This window comes from Zootoca vivipara, chromosome 6 (genome assembly GCF_963506605.1).
Source record: "Zootoca vivipara chromosome 6, rZooViv1.1, whole genome shotgun sequence".
Taxonomy (NCBI): domain Eukaryota; kingdom Metazoa; phylum Chordata; class Lepidosauria; order Squamata; family Lacertidae; genus Zootoca; species Zootoca vivipara.
This window is the reverse complement of record NC_083281.1, coordinates 40,306,699-40,333,568: the sequence shown is the minus strand read 5'-3', so window position 1 is coordinate 40,333,568 and position 26,870 is coordinate 40,306,699. Positions and strand designations below refer to the sequence as shown.

Genomic DNA, 26,870 nt, shown 5'->3' with positions numbered 1-26,870 from the left:
GATGGAAACTGGATTGTGGGTGGGGAAGCCTCCTCCTTGGTTTTTGCTAGAGGAGTTTTCTTAGAGAATAATCTGAGCAGATGTCCGAGGAGCTGGACATTAGAGGACATCAGTTCCCTGACACCACACAGCTTCTCCTGGACCACAAGGTTTGGCTGTTTACCCATGTTCCACTGTGCACCACATGCTAAAAGGAACTCGTAGGAGTTACCGGCCCTGAAAGAGGCATTCATAAAAGATGCTAAAAACAACATTTTACCCTGCTCTCTTTTGAACTAGCGAACATGGTTAATACAGCATGTAATGCAGCCATTTCTTAAACTGAAATAGTGGCTCCTTCAATAAATCATTGCATTTATGGTGTACATTTCAAATTTTCAAAGTGTGTGCTGTACATGAGTTCAGCTAGCCTTCTGCTTCATATTCAGAGGCGGAGCTAGCTGCTCTGGCACTCGGAGCAGCGCACATGCTGTGCACCTGGGGGCGGGGCTAGCTCCCCAGGGGGGCGCCGCCCGTGGTGAGCCTCCCAAGGAGGCAGGGCAGCGATGTCACCCCTCCTCAGTGTTGACACCCAGGGCGGGCTGCCCCCACCACACCCTTCCTCCACCGGTGCTCACATTTTGTGTTTGGCCTATTGTTAACTAATTAAACTTTTTTCTAGGGGGTATCCATGTTAAGTCTTTTTCAGAGTCTTGTAACATCACAAAGATGGTCAAATGGGGCTAATTCTACCATTTCCTGTTGCTGTCTTTTGGGTGCTTTAACAGTTGCTGGGTTTTTTGTGTGTTCTTTTATTGGATATAAATTTAATTGCTTTGTGTTACACACACATAAATATATGCCACTTGGATTGCTTTGACAGGAAAACGAGGAAGAAATAATGAACTGTACAGCCTGATGCTGGTTATTTTGTATTATTTGCATATCTTAGATGTGGGGGGGGGAGAAGTATTGGGCCTTAAAATGACAGTGGCTTGCCTAAGTATGTTTGTGATTTGGAGTTTTTTTGTTTGTTTCTTTTAAACCAGGAACTTCTTGGTTTGGAGCTCTCACACTTACTGCACAATCAGACTCATTACCAGTGGGGTTTACTCTCAATTTAGCGAGCATAGGGATTACAGGATTAGACCCTCTACTCCCCCACTCTCAAAAGATACAAGTTGATTCCATAATCACTTGGAATCAGAAGCTTTTCCCAGCTCTCTGGCTCCCCATAAACAATTTGAATCAGGCTTCAGGGTCTTTAGAAGGATCCATGTTGGAGTCCATGTTCTCTGAAAAGGATTATTAGAGTTCTTCCAGATGGATGGGCATGTTGTGAGATCAGTGCAGTGTCACCCAAGTTCATTGGCATTAAAAAGGCCAGCCCATATCCCTGCTCCTCTTTAATTTGGCTTTATATATATATATATATATACCTGTTTGTGATGATATCTCAGTCAACTGCCTGCAATATTAATGCCACGTGTTAATTTTAGGAAGACTTGAAAATGTTCTCTTTCTCTTTCATTTTCTATTTTAACCATAAAATATTTGTTGTAGGGTGAAGAAGGACCCAGGGGGCCACCAGGACAGGCTGGCGAGAAGGGAGACCTTGTGAGTAAAACCTTTCACTTGCAGCATTAAGCTGAATCACCAGGAGATAAGCAGTTTCATGATAAGGGTGCTCCTTTGGCCTTTTTTGATTTCTTGATAAATCCACCCCACACCATCCTATCCAAGGGGCTCAAGAGCATGTGACAACTCCCACCTCAATTTCATTGATTAATTTCATTGGTTTTAGATATTTCAATTATATGTCCCATCCTCCTTCTAAGGCACTCAGGGCAGCAGAGCCTATATTTCTCCCCCTACCCCCTTTATCATCACAAGAACCCTGCGAGGTAGGCTAGGCTGGTGGATCCATGCCATTTTTACGGCTGAAAAGGAATTTGAATTTGGCTCGTCTGACTTCCCATGTTCTCAGTAGCACTGGAAATTCACTCAGAACTGGGCCTCTTAGAGACGGCAGGGCAAGTCCAATTAGAAGTAGTTCTGTAATCTGCTCCCCACCTACATCTGAAATTGCTTTTTGAAACTCTTCCAAGAACCTGAAGGGAAGAGCTTTCTGACCTATGCTTCCCTCCCCCCAACTGTGATGTCTGAACAATACCGCTCCTTCCCTCTTTATTTCACCGGGGCAGCAAAAACCTCAGCTCCCTCCACTGGCTCATTAACTCAGCCATCATCAAGACGAAGATGCATGTTGACTTGCCTTCAGTACAAACGGGATTAGTGGGATTCCAGCCTCCCTGCTGTAGCTGAAGAGGGGGAAGTTGGAGTCTAAACTTGTATCACGAACCTTGCTTTTGAAATTTATCCAACTACTCTCCTCCTCTCTCTCACGCACACACTCCCTGGGGCCAGCCTAAGACATTTTGCTGCCTGAGGTGAAAAACAAAATGGCGCCCTCCTCCCGGTCCAGATTCTAAAGCTGATGGAACTGGCAGTTTGGGGCCGGTCCATCCATGAGGCAAGGTGAAGCAACTGCCTCAGGCAGCGGGATCCGCAGGAGCACCAGATCTGGCCTCCCAGGAATGCATTGTCAGCTGTTGCCGCTACTGCCGTAGTGGTGACGAAAACTGTTTGAAGGCTGGATCTGCCTCCTCCACAGCAGTCCCGCTGCCACCTCTGCTGTGTTCCTTTATCTCAGGTCGGGGACAGAGGGTGGCGCTAGGGAGGGGTTGTCGCCGCAGCACCCCTTGGTGTGTGGAGTCCCGCAAGGTGCAATCCTTTCCCCGATGCTTTTCAATATCTTCATGCGCCCCCTCGCCCAGATTGTCCAGAGTTTCGGGCTGGGTTGTCATCAATATGCTAATGACACCCAGATTTATCTGTTGATGGATGGCCGTCCTGCCTCGGCCCCGGACACACTGACCAAGTGCTTGGAAGCTGTGGCTGGATGGCTACGTGGGAGTCGGCTCAAGCTAAATCCTTGGAAGACAGAGGTCCTCTGGTTGGGTCGGGATGACATGGGGCGGGGGGGGGCAACTTCCATCTTTCGCTGGGGCTCAATTAGTGTCAGCCCCTTCTGTCAAGAGCTTGGGTGTAACCTTGGATGCCTCCCTTTCCATGGAGGCGCAGGTTGCAACCACAGCCAAGGTGACATTTTTCCATCTCCACCGCATTAAGCAGTTGGTCCCCTACCTTTCTCAGCCTGACCTGGCCACAGTGATCCATGCGATGGTCACCTCTAGGCTTGATTATTGTAACTCGCTCTACGCGGGGCTGCCCTTGAAACTGACCCACAAATTCCAGCGGGTGCAGAATGTCGCGGCGAGACTCCTTACGGGGTCCTCACCGCGAGATCACATTCATCCAGTGCTTTACCAGCTGCACTGGCTCCCGTTGGAGTACAGGGTCAGGTTTAAGGTGCTGGTTTTGACCTTTAAAGCCTTATGCGGCTTAGGACCCTCGTACCTACGGGACCGCCTCTCCTGTTATGCCCCGCAGAGGACATTAAGGTCCACAAATAATAACATACTGGAGATCCCGAGTCACAAGGTGGTTAGACTGGCCTCGACCAGGACCAGGGCCTTCTCAGTACTAGCCCCGACCTAGTGGAATGCTCTCTCTCAGGAGACTAGGGCCCAGCAGGAGTTGTCATCTTTTCGTACGGCCTGCAAGACGGAGCTGTTCTGCTTGGCCTTTGGACTGACTCAGTCTGACCCCGGTGTTACCCTCCCCTAAGGTTTTATCCTACAGATATTTAAATGAGGCTGCACTTGTAGATTCCTAATTTTTAAATTGAATTTTAACATTGTATTTAATCTGCATTTTAATTGAATTGTTTCTTTTATGCTTGCTTTGATATTCTTGTTGTTAGCCGTCCTGAGCCCGGTCTTGACTGGGAAGGGCGGGGTATAGATAAAATTATTATTATTATTATTATTATTATTATTATTATTATTATTATTATTATTTTATTAGCACCATGCATTTAAGCCAATATTATGATAGGTTTTATATATATATATATATATATATATATATATATATATATATATATATATATATATTCGTTGGCTTTTAGTTCCACACTAATTGGTAGCATCGGTTCACAGCTATCCTTTCAATTTCTGGTACAATGTTCTACTTGATGTTAGAAACCCCAGAGGAATTTAATGCCACAGGAACTCCCTTCCTTCTTGCAGTCAAAAGCCAGCCATTGATTTTCTGCACATTAAATGTCTTGTTAAAGTTTGGCGGGTCAGTTGGTGGCAGCTATGAGCAGTGCGGAGACCACAACCAGAAGCTCATTCAGATTTCTGTGGTTGTCAATTCCTTGGTATATTAACAATGGGTCTTTCTGGGGGGTTACTTTTTAGGGTGCTCGTGGTTTCAGGGGCCCTCAAGGAGGAATGGGGCCAAAAGGGGGACAGGTAAGTATCTTCTTTTTTTCTGACCTCCATCTTGGAGTCCAATGGTGTTTGGGGGAGAAAGATGAAAGTAAGAGTCCTTGATTTCCTGCTTGGGGTAAATCAGCTTCCAAACTGACTGAAAACATCCAGAAACATTATTACATTTTTCTTCTTTCCCCTTTGCTGTAGGGTCTTCCTGGGATTGATGGCAAAGATGGCACCCCAGGTATTCCTGGAGTGAAGGTAAGAAGATGCCCTCAAACAATATAATTGACTCTTTGTTCTGTAAGCATTTTCTTTCATTGTTCTGTCACAATTGTAACTTGTTTGTCTAAATGAGCTGTACACAATCTTTAATAATAATAATAAAAATATTAAAAAGAAAAGTGCAAAGCAGATTCAGTTGAGCATGGAGCGCTTGCTCCTCTGTTCTCTAGAGCATGGGGCCAACCCAAAACTCACATTTTGAAAAAACTGAGCTATCTACCCTCCTTCTGCAGCCTCCCCCGTAGTGAAAAACGAATGATTAATTACAGGAACAGATACATTTTACTGCCTTTTAATGGCACCTGGGGCCATAGATAGCACTAAAGAATGGCTGAGGGCAGTGCCGGATTTACATATAAGCTAAACAAGCTATAGCTTAGGGCCCCAAGGGGCCCCCCAAAAATTTTTAAAGGAAAAAAAAAACCTGGATGTACATTTCCAAAATATAAGATAAAAAACGAATAAAATAAAACCTACATACAGCAACAGTGTTTTGTTTTGTGTTGTGTAGGCTCTTATGATGTAAGTAATGGCCCCCCACCTGCTAGCCTGCTCCCTAAAATATCACATATTTTGTTAAGTGCATATGGCTTTAGATTATGCATAGGTCCATAAATTAGGTCCATAAATTTAATAATAATAATAATAATAATAATAATAATAAATGATATAGCATTTATTCAACACAAAGAACAGTGACAATTTGTTGTTGACAAAGGACAGTTGGACATATAAAGGGCCCCATTACCTTCAGTAGCTTAGGGTCTCATCAAACTTAAATCTGGCCTGGGTGAGGGTTTTTGATGGGAAGGGCAGCAAAGCAACTATACCTATCAAGTCTCTCTGTCTGTGTTTCTCTCTGTCTCTCTCTGTCACTCTCTGTCACTCTCTCTCTCTCTCTCTCTCTCTCTCTCTCTCTGTGTGTGTGTGTGTACTGGTATATGCAGTCTTCAGATTGCAAAGAGATCTTGGTGTGACCTTTGCTTGATATTAGGTCCCTGTGAAAGTCTCCTTTTTGTATGAGCAATAAGACCGTGTTCCCTTCCGTGAGCCTGGAGTTGTGTTCCTACAGCTATTGAAGTTTTATTTTTTTTAAAGACAAAAAAGTGCTGCAACCGTGTCCCGTCTTGCTGTTTCTCAATATTTGCTTTATTTCCCCCCGCCTTCCATTAATGGCTATTCTTCTGTCTTGCAGGGAAGTTCAGGGCAACCAGGTCTTCCGGGGCCTCCAGGCCACCGAGGCTTAGCTGTAAGTATTATTTCAAATCACTTTATTATATCACCTGAAGGTAGTTTGGCAACCTTCCTAGTTTAGAATCAGCCCAGTCAATTCCATTGGTGAAAAACTGCCACTGCTATATTTCATTTAAAACAAACAAACAAAATCTTCTCGTCTGTGTAACCGTAAAGCTCTTATTCAATATGTGTTGGTAACAGTGAAGGTTTGTGATTCGAACTAGAAAATTGGATATTACTGGGTAGTTTGAGAAATCTTTAGCTGAAATGGACAGGTTAACTGGATAATGTGGCTGCAGATGGGAACTGGGAATTCTCAGGAACTGCTGCAGAGATAGGCCAGGAGTGGGGAACCCTTGACTCTCCAGATGTTGCTGAACTACAGCTCCCATCAGCCCCCAAAAGCATGGCCAATGGCCAGGGATGATGGAAGTTGTAGTTCAGCAACAAATGGGTTACTAAAGGTTCCCCACGCCTTTGTTAGATATTTGAGCAATAGCTGTAAAGGTCCTCAGTTAGGGGAACATAGGTTTTATGTCCAATAACATATGTTTTTAATTTGAAAATAAAATAAAAATAAAAACCATAAGCATACCATAGATTCATAGAATTGTAGAAGTGGAATGGACCCTGAGGATCAACTAGTCCAGGCATAGGCAAGCTTGGCCCTCCAGATGTTTTGGGACTACAACTCCCATCATCCCTAGCTAACAGGACCAGTGGTCAGGGATGATGGGAATTGTATTCTCAAAACATCTGGGGGGCCGAGTTTGCCTATGCCTAAACTAGTCCAACCCACTGCAATGCAGGATTATGCAACAGTCCCACACAGGGATCGAACTTGCAACCTTGGCATTATCAGCGCCTCTATCCAGGCTGCCACATGTTGGCAGAACTCTGCTTATAAAAAAGATCCACGTGGCTTATCTAGCTGAGTGCCACCAATGATCTGTGGTAATGCATTTTCTAGTTTCTCTCGGAAGGAATTTCTCTTTGGATCTGGACCGAGAAACCCACCCCTTCCCAAGCCTAACAAGACAAGAAATTCTGGTATAATAAATATGAAATTATAATACAATAGATAATTTGGGGTTGCTGTTTTTTTCTTCTTCATTGCAGGGCTTGCCAGGCACACCTGGAACCAAAGGTGGCCCAGGACAGAAGGTGAGTGCCTTGACTTAATAATATCATCGGCTCCTCTTTCCTTTTAAACCAGCCTTCCCCTGGCTGGGGCTGATGGGAGATGTAGTCCAGAACCTCTGGAGGGCAACAGTTCCAGGAAGGCTGTTATAAACCATATACAGAGGGCCATCATAGGCACTTTGATGGATCAAGGAACCATCAAATGCTTTGAATTATGTCTTTTGATGTTTTAAACAGGGTGAACCAGGGGGTCGTGGCCTGGCAGGCTCATCGGGGGCACCTGGGAAACTTGTAAGTAAAAAGGGATTTCTGTCCCCCATTATATTTTGTCCCTTAACTTTAAAACATAGACACTAAGAGCTCTGCAATACACCCGTCTGTAAGGTTTCCTTGCTTATCCAGTAGATTTTTGCTTCCTTCCCTCTTTCTCATAATTTCTTGTTCATTCATTTTATTTATTCTCTCTCTCTCTCTCTCTCTCTCTCTCTCTCTCTCTCTCTCTCTCTCTCTCTCTCTCTCTCTCTCTCACACACACACACACACACACACACACACACACACTTTTAACTTCTGCTGTTTGTAGAACCTCATTTTCTCTTCTCTGGGCTGTGTTTTTGTTTGTTTCTTTGGCAGTGAGAGAAATTGCAGTCTATTCGGACTCACAAGCACTTTCTATTACATTAATGGTGCTTCTGCTATTAATAATGTATATGTAAATGACAGCTCTATGTTGGTTGGTTTCTGTTAGCTGCCTTGGTTATATCCCACAGAAATATTCAACATTTATAAATGAAGTTGGGCTCCTGTTACTCCTCACTGCAGGGGGAGAAGGTCCAATATGGCTTCACCCGCGGACAACAGATTCTTGCATTTGAATGGCAAAAAGGTGCCAGGGCAAAGCAGGTGTTGCTTTTGATGCTTGCACTTTCCTGCTTTGGACAGCAGGGGGCAGCAGTAGCCTATCAAATTCTTAGAAGCAAGTGAGGGTTGTGCTGTGTTTAAAGAAGTGCAAATATAATGATATTGAATTAATTCTGTGCAGTAAAATTGTTTAGCTTCCTTCAATGGCCAAGTAATCTCTCCCCCTGCCCCCATCCTGCAACAAAGCAGACCAGGCCTCACCAGACTTCTGTCTGGTGCTGGTGTTTTTTTGCAGATATATTCTGTGACCCATCATTGACACAATAATAGTGAACTAGTGGTGGATTAATACTGGACCCTCCTCACGTTATTCCACTTTTGTGAGTTGTTCTGAAATGCTTATCTGCTGTTACCACATTCATGCTGTCTGGAGGGGAACTTTTGTGCTATAGCACAATAAAAGTGGTACAGAAAAATTAACTGGCGCATTAGCGGTATAAAAAGTTGCAGGACATGCCCTGAATGGAAATGAAGCAGTTTGTCCACCCCAGAACCTTTGCAGGCACAAACATTATTGAAAGTGGGATTGCGTATTGCTGCCCTGATACTGCCATGAACACAAATCGTCATCAATGCACAAAAAGGGGCTGTTCATTTCTTAAAACCAGATCTTCAGTTGGTGTGTTCTGCCATTCCCATTCAGGGTGAGCCAGGACCTCAAGGAGAAGCAGGGCCGCAAGGGATCGCTGGTGTGAAAGTAAGTCTTTTAAAATTAATTCCTCTAAGGTACGGATAATGTGGAGGCATTATGGGAGTGGGGACAGCAGACTTAGTACACCGAATTGCTCAAATAATACCAGTATATCCCTAGGGCCTTTTGCAAATGAGGCAGATGATTCCTCGAAGTAGAGTATTTGCTTCAGGGGGTGTGATTTTTCCATTCAGAGTCTGAGGTTTATGCAGACCGGCCTTCCTCAGCCTGCATGATGTTGCTCAGCTGCAACTCCCATCATTCCTGACTGTTCCCCATGTTGGCTGGGGCTGGTGGGAGTTAGAGTCCAAAAACCTCTAGATTGGGGGAGGCTGGTGTAGGCCTTTTCGGGCAGGGCGAATGATGTCTTGCTCCCTATGGACACATTTACCTCACAGTTATGGCAGAATTGAACATCTTGACCTCTCCCCTTCTATTTCACAGGGAGATCGGGGTGAGAGAGGCCCAGTGGGTCCTCCAGGAGTGCAGGGGAAAGTGGTGAGTATGAATAATTTCAGTCCTTGAATTCAAATGCATTCCTTTTGCCTTTCTTCTGAAAAAAAAGAACCAGAGCTCTTTCCCAAGAGCTTCTTCGGATGGTGGTCTCCCCTCCAGGCACTTCTCTCTCTGTTTCACCTCAGAAGAGACCATAAGAATCAAACTTTCATCCTACTGTTTTCTCCAAGGAGCTCAAGGTGACATACATGGTTCACCCTCTCTTCATCTAACCCTCACAACAACCCTGTCAGGTACTGTAGGCTGTGAGGCAGTGATTGGCCCAAGGTCAACCAGGGAGCCTCATACCTGAGTGGGGATTTGAACTCAAGTCTCCCAGGTCCTAGGCCAACTTGTATATACAGTGGTACCTCGGTTTTCGAACGTCTCCACCAATGAACATTTCTGTTTACGAACGCTGTAAACCCGGAAGTAAATGCTTCACTTTTTGAACATGCCTCAGAAGTCGGACATGCCACACGGCTTCCGTTGAGTGCAAGATCCGGAGGCCTAGTTGTCCGCTGTTGAGTCCTAAGCACCCACGCAACACAGAGGTGATATTTGGGTTTATTTGGTGACTGTGTGAAATATATCTCTGATCATCTCATCTCAGGAGCACTATTGCAACCAATTTGTTTTTGTAACTGTGTGGATCTACGGTACCATTAGATGGTAAAATTAATGTTAAATTGCTGTTTTAGGGGTTGATTTTAAAAGTCTGGAACAGATTAATCCATTTGGAATACTTTCTATGGGAAACTGCTCCTCATTTTTCAAATGTTTCAGAACTCGAACGGTCTGCCAGAATGGATTGTGTTCGAAAACCGAGATACCACTGTACTTTGACCCTGCTGTGGTGTCTGTTGTATCATTGACTATTTTATTGTTTTTTAAAATATATTGTAAGCTGCCTCAAGAACTTTGGTTAGTAGGCAGGGTATAAATAACTCCTAAATTAATAAATGCTTGGACAATCTCTGTTTGTGGCAGGCAGCCCATGGTCCATGATTGTGGAAGGACTGGAACACCTGCTTTGCTTTCAGAATGTCCACTTTCAGTCCCCGGCAGCATTTCCAAGTAGGGCTGGGAGATACCCCTGCCAGACTAGGATATCAGCCTCTTGACTGTGACTTACTCTCCTCCTGGTGTGTTTTCTCCTTTTCTTTATTTCCAGGGCCCCAAAGGAGAGCAGGGACCCCCAGGAATTCCAGGCCCACAAGGTCTCCCAGGAGTGAAAGGTGACAAGGTACCATCATCTTGAACTCTCTGACCAGAGTGGTGTTGAGGATGGAGTCACACTTGGGTTTTCTACAACTCTGGAAATGGGACAGCATGTTTTGAAACTTCTAAAGCTGCTTTTAGAGCGGGTCCTGCAAATGGAGCAGATTTGCATAAATTTGGATATGAGGATGGGTGGGAGGAGGCAAAGAGGAATATCTCCCAGAATTTGGATATGAGGATGGGTGGGAGGAGGCAAAGAGGAATATCTCCCAGAATGCACCAGGCTTCTTATGCCAGGCCTGGGGTCCACTGAGATGAACCAAAGCTCTAGTTCCCACACAATGATCCATACAGTGTGATGGCCTGCGTACATAAGTACAGATCTACACCAGGGATTCTAACTCCGCTTCATTTCCAGGTCCAACTTAGTGTTTAAAATCCTAAACAACTTAGGCCCCAAATATCTAATAGACCCCCTCCTTCTCTACAGCAGGGAGAAGGGACCTCTTGGTAGTTCTACCTCCCTCAGAGGTCCATGGTGAGTGTGACCTGGGAAAGGAGATTCTCTGTGACAGCCCCTGAGTTGCAAAATGCCCTCTTCATGGAGGTGTGTCTGGTGTCTTCACCATCACCAGCATATTTTCGGGCATATCTTCTTAGCCATAAGGGCTAGAGCATCTTGCTTGATTCACTGGTGTTTACTCTGCAAGCCCCTTTTCCATTGAAACGAGGCCTGCACACACTGTGGTCTGGTTTGTGGAAGGTTTTTGAGAGGCTGGTGAGTCATTTGTCTTTTCTATGTCCAGTGATAAGCTGCAGTGGGTGGTCTATTAGTGGAAATTTATATAGAATTCAGCATCTCTTGGATCTCAGCATTTCCCTCTTGTCTGCTCTAGGGCTTCCCAGGAAAAATTGGACCCAAAGGTGACATTGTAAGTCTTTTATGATTTATTTTTGTCTGGGTTTTTTTTACTGCTCTGTTTATAGGGTTACATTGGTGTGAGCAGCTGGAAATATACTGCCTTCTACTTTTGCCATATTTTATTAATTATATTTTTCACCTTGCACCTTGAGTATGAAATGCTCCCAGAGGGTAGCTAACAAACCATATTAAAAAGCCTTATGCAATTAATCCATAAAAATCAATAACATGACAAACAGTAGGAGATAAAACCTAGTCAGTCAATAAGTAAATAAGGCGGGCAAAAAAACCCCACCAGCTTAGGTTGTCTGGAAGATCCCAACAAATCTGGAAGAGCTAAAATATCTAGAAGGCCTGGAAGATAAAGGGGGGGCATACCCCTGGGGCCTAAAAGGAAGCAGTGTAAGTGCCAGGTGAGTCTCCCTGAGGAGGGTCTTCAAAAGGCAAGACATACAGTTGAAAAGACCCTCTCTCTGGTCAGAGGAATCTAGAGAAGAACCTCAGTAGCTAAGGGCATTGGTGTCAGGAAGGCAGCCCAACAGGTATATCACTTTTCAACTAGAAAGGGGTTTAAAGATAAGAGACACCACTTTGAACTGAGCTTGGAAATAGACCGCGGCATGAACCTGCCACCTGGCCCTGTGTGACCAGTGCTGGTCTGAGATGCTTTGCCACTGTAGGCAAAATGCCCTGCCACTGCTGCCACAGATCCAGGCCCCTGCACTTCCCCCTCCCTGCCTCTACCTTCATGCCTGTGGTGCCACTAGCCCTGCCACTACAACTGCACCCTCGTCTGTGCTGCGCCCACAACGCAGCAGCAAGAGCGCAGTGGTGAGGGCACAGTGGCAGCAGGGAGGGCAACATCGCTGTGGCAGCTGCATGGGCAAAGCCCCGGCAGGGCTGGTAGCAGCACAATGGCAGGGCAGAGGCAGGGAGGAGGTTGGATCTCCTGCCTGAGGCAAATGGCTTCACCTCACCTCATTGAAGGGCCACCTCTGCAGTATATTCTGAACTGCAGTTTCTGGATTGTCTTCAAAGGGTGTCCCATATACAATGCATTGCATTTCTCCAAATGCCAGATTATCAGAGCATAGATTACCATGGCCAAGCTATCTCTTGTGCACTCGTGGCTTCAGTTGGTGCTCAGGCTAAACTGGTAAAAGACTGGACTTGGCAGCAATTCAGAGACAAAGGCACATGCAAGACATGAGGGAGTGGAGCACTGAGAGGGAACAGGAAGTGCTAGTTTTGGGGGGATCATTTGCTATTCTGGCCGGAAAATAAAGCTATTGTTCCTTCCTTATAGGGAGATCCTGGTGTTGAAGGCCTTCCAGGGGAGAAGGGGGAAAAGGTAAGATACTTGCCAAAACTGTGCTTCTTGACGTGCAAAACCCAACATTGCCTGGTGGGTAGAATGTTGCAGAGCAACTTTTGGAGCTGGCTCAGTTACGGTCTTATGGCAGGGATGAGGAACCCAGATATTGTTGGGTTCCAGCTCCAATCAGTCCCAGCCAGCATGACCAATGGTCAGGGGTGATGGGAGCTGGGAACGAACATTGGAGGGCTACCAGTTAGCCACCCCTCCCTTATAGCATCCTTGTGTCCTCTCTGAAAAATGTTCCCTTCTGACTCCTTTTTGTCCCTGAAAGTGCTATTTACTGCAAACAGCATCTTCAGCAGCAAATGGTAGCCAGCTAGGGAGTACTTCTGGCAGAAAACGGGCTTGAAGCCCAAAGCTATTGCCCCACTCTAAATAAAAGCAGCCTGACTATTATTATTATTATTATTATTATTATTATTATTATTAATTTATACCCCGCCCATCTGGCCGGGTTTTCACTGCCACTCTGGGCGGCTTCCAACAAACACCAAAATACATTAAAAAATCACAGATTAAAAACTTCCCTAAACAGGGCTGCCTTTAGGTGTTTTCTAAATGTCAGGTAGTTGTTCATCTCCCTGACCTCCAATGGAAGGGCGTTCCAAAGGGCGGGCACCACTACCGAAAAGGCCCTCTGCCTGGTTCCCTGTAACTTTGCTTCTCGCAGTGAGGAAACCGCCAGAAGGCCCTCGGCGCTGGACCTCAGTGTCTGGGCTGAACGATGGGGGTGGAGACGCTCCTTCAGGTATACAGGACCGAGGCCGTTCAGGGCTTTAAAGGTCAGCACCAACACTTTGAATTGTGCTCAGAAACATACTGGGAGCCAATGTAGGTCTCTTAGGACCGGTGTTATGTGGCCTCGGCAGCCACTCCCAGTCACCAGTCTAGCTGCCGCATTCTGGATTAATTGCAGTTTCCGGGTCACCTTTAAAGGTAGCCCCACGTAGAGCGCATTGCAGTAGTCCAAGCGGGAGATAACTAGAGCATGCACCACTCTGGTGAGACAGTCCACGGGCAGGTAGGGTCTCAGCCTGCGTACCAGATGGAGCTGATAGACAGCCGCCCTGGACACACAATTAACCTGTGGCTCCATGGACAGCTGTGAGTCCAAAATGACTCCCAGGCTGCGCACCTGGTCCTTCAGGGGCACAGTGACCCCATTCAGGACCAGGGAGTCCCCCACACCCACCCGCCCCCTGTCCCCCCAAAACAGTACTTCTGTCTTGTCAGGATTCAACCTCAATCTGTTAGCCGCCATCCATCCTCCAACCGCCTCCAGGCACTCACACAGGACATTCACTGCCTTCACTGGTTCTGATTTAAAAGAGAGGTAGAGCTGGGTATCATCCGCATACTGATGAACACCCAGCCCAAACCCCCTGATGATCTCTCCCAGCGGCTTCATATAGATGTTAAAAAGCATGGGGGAGAGGACAGAACCCTGAGGCACCCCACAAGTGAGATCCCAGGGGTCTGAGCACTCATCCCCACCACCACCACTTTCTGAACACGGCCCAGGAGGAAGGAGCGGAACCTCCTGTTGAAGCACATGAGCAAGGTCTTGCCCCATTGAGCAGCCTGGCTGCTGAATTAGGCACCAGCTGACATCTGTACTCTCTTCAAAAGCAGCCCCATGTATAATGCATTGCCATGATCTAACCTAGAGGTTACCGGAGCATAGACAACAGAAGTTAGGTTATCTCTTTCCAGATAGGGGAGCAACTGGGCCACCAGCCGAAGCTGATGGAAGGTACTCAGTGCCACTGAGACCGCCTGAGAAGTACCCTCAAGCTGCACACCTACTCCTTCAGAGAGAGTGTAGCCCCCTCAAGAGCAGGCAACCTCCCATCCATTGGGTTTAGGGAACCGCTCACTAGCAGTGTCTCAGTCGTATCTGGATTGAGCTTCAGTTTGTTGGCTCTCATTCAGTCCATTACCGAGGCAAGACCATCTGTCCAGCACATCCACTGCCACACCTGCAGATGTAAAGGAGAAGTAGAGCTGGGTGTCATCAGCATATTGCTGACAATGTATTCCAAAACTCTGGATGACCCCACTCAGCGGTTTCATGTAGATGTTAAACAACATGGGGGAATAAAAGCAAACGTTGCAAAACTCCACATTCAAAGCTCCATGAGACTGAACAACACTCCCCAAACACCACTCTCTGACAGTGACCATCCAAGTAGGATTCTTTTTTAAAAAATAAATAAATGCTTTATTGGTTGGGTTGAAAATTGCATAACATAACAAAAATGATCGTTGAAAACAAAATAAAAATAAGAGCATACAATCTTTCATTCCTTAATTGATATTTGCTTTGTACATCATTTTGTAATTCAATTAAACTTGACCTCCGATCCTCCCATTGCGTTCCCTGATTAAGTTCTTTAAATAGGCACATGGATCCACATGTGGTGGAACTGTAAAAAGATTAGACAGTTTTGGGAAATGATTTACAACGAGCTTAAGAAAATGTTCAAATGCTCTTTCCCTAAAAAACTTGAAGCCTTCCTGCTAGGAATCATGGGTCATGAAATTCCAATAAAGTTCAGGAGAATCTTTATGTATGCCACTGTAGCAGCCAGAATCTTAATTGCAAAAGATTGGAAAGGAGAGGATATACCATCTAAATCAGATTGGCAAAACAAACTAAGGGAATACGCTGAACTGGTGAGATTATCAGAAAGGTTAAGAGACGTTGCAGATGAAAAATTTATCAGAGAATGGGACATATACAGAGTTTATGTAAAAGAAGACTGTCAAATTACCAATCCATTGCCAGGTTTTGATTGAACTTCTGTGTGTAAAATAGGAAAACTTGATAAAACTCAAAGTAAGTCAGACAACATGGAGAAATCTTAGGCAAGTCCGTCCAAGTAGGATTCGAACCACTGCAGAGCAGTGCTGCCTGCTGCCAATTTTATGTAGACTGTTGATTATGGTGTGAATGAAATATACATAGGGAGTTTTGCTCAACTGATGGTTAGAGATTGCCCAAGCAAGCTGTTAAGTGGATGATCTTTATTTTTGGTCTCTGCTTTTCATCTGTAGGGTGAATCGGGTGAGCCAGGACCAAAGGGACAGGTGATTATATGCAAACAAATATGCATTTCCTTTAACATTGTGAATTAGGTTGGTTTACACTTTTAAATACAAAAGAAGAAGAATGTTTTATTCTTCTGATGATCAGGGAGGGTGGATTGCATTACTTATGGGACAGTGTGCGACTAACTGAAGTTTTTTTAGGTGAGCAAAAACGGAGGGGAAATGTGCTAGAGACTTTAAAATGCTACATGGATAGAATTTGATATGAAGAGAATACAAGGAATAGAACCAACAAATTTCTCATGCTTAGAAAGCAAGCACTCTGGAAACTGATGGCCAGCAAGTTTAAGGCAATCATAAGGAATTCCTCTTTCATGCAGTGCAGAATTAACCCTGGAATTTACTGCCAGAGGGTGCCCTAATGGCCATTTTCATAACTGTTTTTCTTTTGAAGAAATGGTTTAGATGAGTTTATGGGAGCTATTGGCCAATTAAGACATTTTAATCAAAAATAGAACCCTATATGGCTACTTGGGGATTCATAGTTGGGGGGGGGGTTGGATATTACCCTCATGCCCAGCTTGTTAACTCTAAGAGGCATCTGATAGGTCACTGAAACATGGAACGGTGAGCCGGTCTTACTCACCAGAGAATAGGGATTCCAGAGAATACTGTACAAAACAGATACTGAGGCAGAAATTGTTGCAATGCTTATGTTTCTCCAAGGATAGATCAGAAACCATGAAAGCAAATACAAGCAGTATTCACTATTATTTGCATGCTAAATAATAATAATGTTATGTAAATAATTATTTTGCTTTCCACATGTTTTTAATGTTTTCCTTCCACTGAAATTCATTGGAATTGATTGCATAATTACTGAATGTTAGTTTCCTCCATTGTTAATAGTAAGATGAATAACCTAGGTTTTAGCAGAAGCCAAACTGTAGTGGAACAGAAACAGTGCTGACTGTAATGAAAACAGGACGGGACAGAAATTTCTGCCTCCTTATGCCCCTGTCCACCAGCCATTCTTATCACTGTGCATTAGCTCTCCAGTCTTAAAAGGGGCTTTTTTTTAGTCTTGGGCCTCTTCTTAACTAGCGTCTGATCTTTCACAGCAAGGTGTCCGCGGGGAGCCTGGTTTTCCTGGACCTACTGGGGATGCAGGCGCACCGGGTATCCGAGGCTTCCTAGGACCTCCCGGCCCCCGAGGGCTAGCTGGGGAGCGCGGTGTACCTGGAATGCCTGGCACTCAAGGTGCTCCGGTGAGTTAAACCTGATAATCCTCCATGTTACCACAGAAAACAGCCACACAGCACAGCACATGCCTGAGCTAGATGGACCAATGGTCTGACTCAGAGTGTAAGGCAGATTCCTGTGTATTCTGGCAGTGGCTCTTCAGGTTCTGTCCAAGAGATCCTGTTCTCACAATCTGTTAGCAGGTTGTTGTTTTTTTTAAAATAAGAGGTACTAGGAACTGGAACTGGGTTCTCCTGGATGCAAAGCAAAGGGGCAACTCACAGAGGAAGCAGTTCACTGTGTGTCTTCATGCCCCTCTGTGCTGGTCTTGCCTTCTCCCAGTTACTCTCCTCTAGAGGTGAATAATTCTGGACTGTGTCTGCCTGCATCACGTGCAATTGGATCACTGAGGAGGCTGGCCTATTGCATCTGTGCATGAATAATTATTCTTCCTTCATGTCAGGATGCATGCCCTGCTGTTGATGCTTTGGATGCTCTGAATTAGGGCACAGCACCCTCTCATGGCCATCACTAAGTAGTGCAGAAATAATCTTTATGAAATCAGCAATTTAATGATTTGCACGTGAAGTAGAAACCCTGGTTGGCTGTTGCTGTTCTGCAAGCGTGCAGATCCATTTGTCAGCCCAGCAGAGCTGAACTGCAGGTTCTGTGGACACTGCATCTCCAAGGAGATGCTACCAGGCACTGATATTTGCCCATTGCTTTCTCTTCCACTGATTTGCAGACAGAATCTCAGCAGTACCACAAGCAGAGAGTAGAACTGGAAAAGGCACTCTGTAACTGGGCATTGCTTGATAAAACAAAGAGAGGCGAGTAGACCTTCCAGGTTTAGTGGTTGGGGTGTCAGCGTTCTGCATGGCTTTGGTCCCCCACTCCCAATTCTTCATTGCAAGTAGATGCACAGCTGCACATCTCTGTTTAGGTAGCAGGTCTGACAGCACACAAGTAGGGTTGCCAGACTCAATAGAGGACAGGACTTCTGTGCCTTTAATTGCCCTGCTCTCTTTTGAGTCTGGAAACCTTAAAGAGAAACCAGCAGACCCTTTGCTTGGAAATTAAACAAAGGGTCTGCTGGTTTCTCTTTAAGGTTTCCAGACTCAAAAGAGAGCAGGGCAATTAAAGGCACGGAAGTCCTGTCCTCTATTGAGTCTGGTAACCCTACACACAAGTCAGATATTTTCCTCCATGTAGAGTCCTAGTTGTGATAACTAGCAAATCACCTTGCAGGCCTATAAGGTTTCTGGAGTCCAGAGCTAACAATGATGGTAAGAAATTGGTGCAGGCTTCAACAGGGGGAAATTGTTAGGCTATGGAATTCATGACCACAAGAGGAATAATGGCCACCAACTTTAAAAGCAACTAGAACAAATGCATGAAGGACTAGGAGCGTTGTAACTGTTGTTGCTCAGGAATTGTACGAAACCCCCAAAATTGGTGCCGTTTCTAAAGGTTCAGTCTACCATCTTGATTCATAATAGTGTCCAATTTTATCCAAGCACAGATGAAAGCCGCTCCTTGATCTTGGGAATCATTGTGCAAAATTTAGTTATGATATTTTAAGAGGTGTCAAATGCATAGCAAAGAGACAAACAACTTTTCAAAATATATGGTAGACTAGAGGGTTCCACTCTGCTTGCTCTACTTCCCAACCATGTTAGTGCCTCCCGCCCTTCTCTTCTTGGGGTGACCCATTCTGAGGTGGATTCCTAGTAGGGCTTTCTTCCAAGTCTTGGCTCAGTCTGTGTGCCTCTTGTACCCCCTAGTGACTCAGAGTGTTGTCATTGGTCATGATAGCTGTGTATAATCTCTGGTATCAGAGCCTATGCCTTTGAATACTTGTTGCTGGGAAACAACAGCAGGAGAGGATTACTGTGCTGGTGTCCTGTTTATGGGTGCCTCATAGCTATCTGGTTAGCTGGTATGAGAACAGGATGCTGCCTTAGGTGGGCCTTTGAGCCCACTAGGGCTTTTCTTAGATCTACAAGATCCATTTCCTCTCTTTCCACTTTCCAGGGCAGGGACACAGGAGATCAGCACATTGTTGATGTGGTCTTAAAAATGTTACAAGGTGAGTACATAGAAAGAGCCTGCTGGATCTGAACAAGTTGGGTCTGTCTTGGCCAGTGTCTAGATTACAACAGTGTCCAACCAGATGCGTCCTATGAACCCACGAATAGAGCATGAAAGAAACAGCTTCACCCTTCCATTGTTTGTCCCCAAGTAACTAGTATTCAGAGGCAAATTGCCTCTGAAATTGGCAGTCCCGTACCTTCTAAAAAAACAACAACCAGGGTTGAAATCCGTCACGGAATTCACACAGCGTTTGCAAAATTTGCACGGATGTAGCTATACAATGATTATCAACCTAGTGAACAGGCAGGGTTTAGAAAATGATCTCCCACAGCAGATCATCTATTAACTATGAAAATATTGATAGGAAAATGCAATGAATATAGCATCCCTATATACGTTGGGTTCAGCAGTTTCAAAAAAAGCTTTTGACGCTATTGAAACCTGGGCTGTACAATGAGCATTACGAAACTGAAGAATTGACAGCAGATACAACCAGCTGTTGCAAGAAATAGCAGACAAGGCAACAGAAAGACCAACCCCAGTACCCTTAGAAAGAGGAACAAGGCAAGGAAATGGCTCACATAAGCTATTTGCACTTGCATTGAAAGGTGTGTTTAAAAAGCTGTTATGGTCAGAAAAAGGAATTAATATCAACAGAAGATGCCTAATATGCAGATGATATATAATTGCCAAAAGTTGACAAAAAGTGCAAGAAACATTGTACTACCTTTGTAAACCAAGAAAATCCTTAATAAAAAAAAGAAAAAAGAAAAAGGTAGGACTGATGATGAATCTAGCAAATATTAAAGTAATGTTTAAAGAAGAGAATGATATACAATTAGAAATTAAATAAAGCAAATTGAATAACATATCTATTTAAGCCAAAAGAATAATACTGGGAATTGAAAATCAAACAGTGGAAATAAAGTGGAGATTAAAACAATTGTGGGTGGCCTTTGGAAAACTCAACTGTATAATGGAAAAAATTTCCTTAGGCTTTAAAGCTAAAGTGCTCAATATGTGCATTTTACCTGTGATGTGCATTTTACCTGTGATGTGTTATGTTACCTGTGATGTGAAATGGACCATGACACACACAAGCACAAACAATGTAAGAATAAAACAATATGGCATGGAATGCCCAATGTTAAGAATATCAATAACATACAGGAAAAACTAATAATTGTATATGACAAAGATTGAAAGCTATGGATGGTAGTGGAAAAGGCTGCAAAATTAAAAAGGGCATACGCCGGACATGTGGTAAGAGGCTGTTCAGGCTGATGAAATTAGCAGTGTTAGTATGGAGGCACTGCAATTTCAAATGACCAAGTGAATGACTACCTATGTGACGGGTTGATGATCTAAAACTCACAGCAGGGTTTACGTGGTTGCAAGAAACAAACAACAGAAAATAATGGTGAGAACTTGAAGAGGTGTATGTCCAAAAAAGGAAGGAAGGAAGGAAGGATATACAGTGTAGTCCTTCTAGGGTTCCATCAGCTGCAAATTAGTGTCCTCAAAATTCAGCCACTTTTGCAGTTTTATTCCGCAATAAAATCTTTTTTTGTTTGTTTTTGTTGCTGCTGGGGTGTTTTGTTTTGTTTTGTCCCAAATAATGCTAATGTGAAAAGTGTCCCATTCATTTTTTTCAAGGAAAAAACAACTTGGAGAAGCAGGTAAATGTCTTTCTCCTGACACATTTAGCTTTGCTTTGGCACATATTATCACTCCAAGACACACTGGAATTTGGCTTGGGGTAACAAAATGTCCATTTCTTAGTAGTGGAGGGGCAGGACTTTGGCCCAGCATTTAAATGCGAAGCTACCCAATTTGCACTTTCCAAACCAAAACATGAACTCGGCAATCCTTTGAAATGCCCACTTCTCTGAATTTTGCAATGCATTTCCCTAGCCTAGGGATGTGTATAAATATGCATATATTAGTGAAAATAATATACAAAATGCATTCTATTAGGGGAAATTGCAGAAATTGTGTATATTAGAAGGGATTCACATGAAAATGCTGATGAACTTTCATGAGGACTGATACGGAACAGTGGATAATTGAACTCAAGATTGGAAAATGAGAAACTGCGAGAAACTAAAATTGACCCATTGGCCCATCCCTATTTCTTAGTTTCTGCCTGTGGAGGTTAATAACCATTCATAGATCCATTCTCCTTGAATTGGTTTAATTTTGTTTAAAGCCACAAGTGGTGCCTCGACTTACGAGTTTAATCCGTTCCGAAGGCACCTTCGTAAGTCGAAAAATCCATAAGTCGAAAAACGCCATAAAATTCGTAAGTTGAAAAATCCCTATCTAAAACCGCCGCTTTTTTTTTTTGGATGTCGAGACATTTGTAAGCGTGTGGCCATTACCCCCATTCGTAAGTCAAAAAATTCGGTTGTCGAGTCGTTCGTAAGTCGAGGTACCACTGTATTGTATGAATGCATACGAAAAGCACATTCTTTTTGTCTGCCCTGAATCTGCCGGATCCAATAAGGATGGAGGAGCCCCAGGTACATGCCATGCCTCTCTCTGCCTCATTCTCTCTCACTCACTCTGCATTACAGAACAACTGGCTGAGTTAGCTGTGAGTGCTAAAAGAGATGCCATAGGAGGGGCAGGTGTGATGGGACCACCTGGACCTCCTGGACCACCTGGATCACCTGGTCAGCAAGGGCCACATGGACACCCTGGCCCTCGAGGCATTCCAGGAATCCTAGGAGCTGTAGGACAAATTGGCAACACTGGACCTAAAGGTAAGAGCCCATCTCTGCATGAAAAGCCTCATTGAGTTTTGTGGCTCAATTCAAGTGGCGTGTAGCATATTTCCTCCTTCCTGTGCTGCTTCCTCTTCAGTGCTTAGCAATGGTTCATTCTGACATCCAAACCAGCAAAATATGGTTCATGTTTGCTCTCCAAACCCCCTTGGTAAACTTCGCAAATATGGCTATTTTTTCTGACTTGTGTTCCGCAGTTACTGTCTTGCATAGTTTGAAGTTTTGCTAGTCATGGGGAGGAGTGGCAAGATTCCAATCACCTGCTGATTTCAGCCACGAGGGCTAGAAACTTGTACAAATTTTAAAGTTGAGATTCTGAAGAAACTGCCTTCTGCACACGTTTGCACATTCTAGGGGTTTTCTTTGTGGAATCGCAGCATAACTAAGCATAACTGGCAATGGGGGTGGGGAAGCTGAATCATGTCTGTTTCCTTTGTGATAGCTTATTGCTGATTTTAATTACCGTTGTATGTCTTCAGAACATTTGTTTTAAACTGCCTTTTTCTGATAAGTTCAATGTTTTAATTTTTGTAAATCACTTTGAGGTTTTAACTGCAAGTGAGTGGTGTATAAACTTTGTTAAATGAGAGCTTTTCTACAGCAAGAGCAATGCAGGATCAGCTGCTCTGCTGTCAGTCCTGGAGGGATGTGTGTGTGCATGAAGTGTTAAAAGTCTCTCACTGTTTCCCCCCTTCCAATTCTACAGGAAAGAGGGGTGAGAAAGGGGAGCAGGGAGAGCCCGGCCGTGGACATCAAGGGATGCCAGGGCCACCGGGAATACCAGGTAAGGTGACTGCAGAGGCACCAAGGGCAAATCACAAACAGAAGGCTTGTCAGGGACTTCCCACATGGCATCAGTGCAAGTTGCCTGGGGCAGTAGTGATACATGTTGTGTGGCAGAGCTGCCTTCTGGTGCCCACTTTGCCCCTGGTTGAGAATGAGGCAGTAGTGAGGTTGGGGCCATGGCCACCAGTACAACCACACTGCCTTGCCCCAGCTCCATTGAGGCCCCACAGATCTACCCCACCACATGCGCCATGGCCATGGGTCTTCCACTCAGCATGATCCCAGATCACTTATCACACCTACCTTTTAGCCCACTGTCTCTTTGAGTAGCATTGTCAAGGGTCTTGCCAACAGGCTGGCATCCCGCAACCCAGCCCCCTCCCCAAAATGCCCACCCGGAGAGCTTGAGAATAAAGAGGTCACAGCAAACAGGCTCAGTATCAGAATCTAGGCTGGCATGGGTATGCCAAGGCTGACCCCGGTTGTTGTGACATCTTTTTGTTCTTACTTCTTTTGGAAATCTTTTATAGTCAGGGGGCAGCCAACTGGGCATGCCCATAGCTACAGATGATCTTTTCATTATTTTTATTTTAAAGTACATTATCCATTTCCATGGTGCTTATGGTAAAGGTGTTTAGCACCAGACTAGCACGGTCACGACTGGACCTAATGGTCAGGGGTCCCTTCACCTTTACTTAGCAAAAGCAAACTCCATTTTATTCTTACAGTCATGATGGAACTATTTTTCCTCCTTTTTCTTTTACGATTGGTAACCTGGTTTGGGTTTTTCTGTTTGCCCTAACATGCCAAGAATGTAGAATCAGCTGTGAATCATTGAATAACAGCGGAGGGGAGAAGGGAAATGTTAATTGTGTGCTTCACACCTGAAACAATGCACTTGGCTGCCTTGTGTGTGTAAGACTGTTACAGGTGTGGGAAAACTGTGTCCCACCAGATGTTGGACTTGAGCTCCCATCAGCCCCAGCCAGCATGGCCACATGGGAATCTCCTTGGCTTTTCTCCCAGAACCTTGAGGTCCACCAACTGGAGCCAAATGAAAAATAGTGTCGTAGAAAGGGGCAGTGAATGAGGGCACCCTTGGATGCATCTCACTCCAGGAAATTGTTCTCAGTAGTAGAACTGAGACCACAGGTCTATCACACAAAAATCTGCCTTTGTTTCAGTAACAAAAAAGTTGCTGTGATCATTAAGTGGTTGGGTGCCAGAAACGCTTGGTGATCTATTGCAAATCAGCCAGAGACCTACCAGGAGGTCCTGATCTACTTTTTGCCCGCAAAGATGCACAAACATGGACTACCCATTCCTCTTTTCACTCTTCTAGGTCTTCCAGGACACCCTGGCCAAGCCACAAATGGCAAAGAGGGAGAGCGAGGCACCCCAGGTGTTCCAGGAGAAGCTGGGCGACCTGGTTTACCTGGCCCTCCTGGTTCTCCTGGGCTCTGTGAGGCAGCCGCCTGCCTAGGAGCCTCTGCCTATGCTTCAGCCCGCCTGACTGAACCAGGTGCTGTCAAAGGACCTTCGTACTAGATGTGGTCGGGGAGAAGTTCTGTTGCATTGAGTTGGCAAAAGCTCCACCACTGGCATTGCGGGACCAAACACACCAGGACTTGAGAGCAAAGAGACGGGGAACAGCCAATCAAAAGCTCTTACAGAGCGAGGAGGCTCTGTCTATTGCTTGGGCAACAGTCCATTGCTGTTGAGAAGACAAAACTTGGCCACTGTGAGTAGCCTGAATCAAGGTGAATTAAAAGGCGCCCATGGAGACTCGCAGAGATGCAAAACTTGTCTTAATAGCTTGGATCGAAATTGCACATGAAACCTCACTAAATGACTGTTCCTCTTTTAAATATGTAGAGGTAATTGCTGACCCCATCTCACTGCCATGAAAATAAGTGTGTGTATTGTCTAGATAGATGTTGTCAATAGTTCAAAAAGCAAGGGGGAGGGGATTTTATCCTTTATCTTGACCCCAAATCATATTATAATTTGTTGACTCTGTAGAGCAGCCTTCCCCAATCCAGTTTTCTCAGATGTTTTGGACTACAATTCCCATCAGCCATAGACATCATGGCTGTCCTGGCTGGGGCTGATGGGAGATGTAGTCCAAAAATTGAAGGCATCATTTTGGGAGAAAGCTTCTGTAGAGTACACACAGTGACTTCTCTCTGTTGGTGTTTGTGTGGAATAGCTCCACATGGAAAAAAATTGGAATTGCCGCATGAATGAATTTTCTTGATAAGTGGCATTTGATTTTTCAAAATGTAGTTTTTGATCATTCCCTACCCACCCGAGTTTTTCTTTACCTCACTCTGTGTAAATAGCACAGCAAAGCTTGCTATCAGAAGAATTTACCTTAAGAACAAGCTTATCAATTGATCCCTTGATAATTCTTTAATTATTTCATTGATTCACTGCCCCTCTTTACTCTTTCAGCCCCTTCTAAATCTCTAACTTGTTAACTTTTTGTCACATTATATTGCATTTGCATGGAAGGATTGATCTCCCCAAATTTGTCCTCATTTCTACTTGCATTATTATTGTACTTTTTATGAGATACAATTTTTGGTTGATTATTTATCACCCCAAATCATCTCTCCAAAGCTGTAAATCTTTGTAAAATAATGTTATTTTATAAGTACTAATTAAAAATCAGTATTTTTTTCCCTCCACAAAAAATAGCTAGTCAAACAAGACAATAAAATGAAGAATGAATGCCAATTAACGTAATTGCTTCTCTGGGTTTAATAGACTTGTAAAAATTTTCTTTTCATTAGTGTGTGTTTCAATAATTATCTTTTGTGGCTAATTAATCATCCTCATGATTTATTTACTGGATCTTGCTCTTGTTCAGGGGATAAAATGGATTACTTTGGAGGACCAACCTGGCTCTGTGATCCTTTAGATACCGTATTGTCCACATTTTGTGGAAGGGCTTGAAATGTAGCTAACTTTCCAAATTTGATTCAAATTCCAGTTCTGAAATGTGTTTGGTTTGTGTGTGCAGGGATGAAACTGAGGTTTTAATGATAGGACTTTAGCTACATCATTTATTCTAGGGCAGGGGCGTCCAACTCCCAAGAGACTGAGATCTACTTCCAGAAAAAATATCTCACAGTGATCTACTCATTTTTTTTGGGGGGGGGAGCAGGTCAAAGTTGTTGATGAGCTTTCCTTAGGGTGGGAAATCAAAGTTGTTGAGCTTTTTTGAGGGGGGAAATTCAAAAAGCTAATGAACTTTTTAAAACAGTAAGTAAGAAGAATTGCAATAAATTGCTCACCAACAACACAGCCTCTATCAGGCGAATGCAGCAGACAACTAAGGAATGCCCATTAAACGCGACGCGGGGAAAGACTGGGGGGAGGGGGGCGGAGACATGATTCTAAACAACACGAGCAGTAAGGAGACTGCGATCGACCACAGTCATCCAGGGATCAACCTGTCGATCGCTGTCGACCAGTTGGACACCCCTGTTCTAGGGGATAGTCATACTTGGTGATGGAGAGTCATGTAATGCTTTGAAGACCAACCATTTTTGGTGGCATAAGCCATGGGTTCCAATTCTAAATATGATTCCTGCATCTTTTACTGTAATCTATCTATTGTATAATCATGTTATATTCATGTTACTTTACAAGTGTCACTGTATTCCTGCCAGTGATTTCAACTGTTTACAGGGGTCTCTCAAATATGTTAGAAAGTTATTCCAGTCTTTTAAGAATACTTGGCCAAGGGTAGTGTTCCATGCATCTGATGAAAGCTGGTTCACAAAAGCTTATGTCACAATAAATCTGTTAGTTGTTAAGGTGACACAAGGCTGTTTCTCCCTAGTTTGTCACTGAATTTTTAACCAAAACTTGAAATTCCCCTACCCAAACTCTGAAGATCTGTGTCATTCTTATTTGACAATTTATGCACTTTTTAAAAACAATTAATTGAGGCTAACGCTTCATATATCTGATAACCAATTTAGCTGTAAGATCTACAAATTTGAAATATTACAATTCAACTTTCAAAGCAGGAGGATGTGGTTGTAGGGAACGGCAGTGTTCTTGAACTCTCCAAGGTCCTGAACAGCAGAACGGCCCAGGTTATTTAAAATAGGAATTCTAAGCACTTCTTGAACTTGAGGCTCCGCGTATAAGACCATCATAAATGTTCACAGCTGTCCTCAACAGGAGCATTTGTGGTGATATTACTTTTATTTGCGGGGAAGAA

At 44.2% G+C, this 26,870-nt stretch overlaps 1 protein-coding gene across 1 annotated transcript in view; it reads left to right on the top strand.

The window, feature by feature from the left end:
* Positions 1 to 25,689, top strand: part of COL9A2 (collagen type IX alpha 2 chain) — a 53,532-nt gene extending 27,843 nt beyond the window's left edge. The window contains exons 16-32 of the mRNA XM_035121188.2: positions 1,543 to 1,596; positions 4,368 to 4,421; positions 4,590 to 4,643; positions 5,863 to 5,916; positions 7,023 to 7,067; positions 7,284 to 7,337; positions 8,611 to 8,664; positions 9,103 to 9,156; positions 10,328 to 10,399; positions 11,271 to 11,306; positions 12,603 to 12,647; positions 15,732 to 15,764; positions 16,847 to 16,993; positions 19,002 to 19,056; positions 21,638 to 21,826; positions 22,554 to 22,631; positions 23,976 to 25,689. Coding sequence (XP_034977079.1) covers positions 1,543 to 1,596; positions 4,368 to 4,421; positions 4,590 to 4,643; positions 5,863 to 5,916; positions 7,023 to 7,067; positions 7,284 to 7,337; positions 8,611 to 8,664; positions 9,103 to 9,156; positions 10,328 to 10,399; positions 11,271 to 11,306; positions 12,603 to 12,647; positions 15,732 to 15,764; positions 16,847 to 16,993; positions 19,002 to 19,056; positions 21,638 to 21,826; positions 22,554 to 22,631; positions 23,976 to 24,181 — 1,284 coding nt within the window. The 3' untranslated portion in view covers positions 24,182 to 25,689. The remainder of the gene's footprint in view (positions 1 to 1,542; positions 1,597 to 4,367; positions 4,422 to 4,589; positions 4,644 to 5,862; positions 5,917 to 7,022; positions 7,068 to 7,283; positions 7,338 to 8,610; positions 8,665 to 9,102; positions 9,157 to 10,327; positions 10,400 to 11,270; positions 11,307 to 12,602; positions 12,648 to 15,731; positions 15,765 to 16,846; positions 16,994 to 19,001; positions 19,057 to 21,637; positions 21,827 to 22,553; positions 22,632 to 23,975) is intronic.
* The last annotated feature ends 1,181 nt before the right edge of the window (positions 25,690 to 26,870 follow it).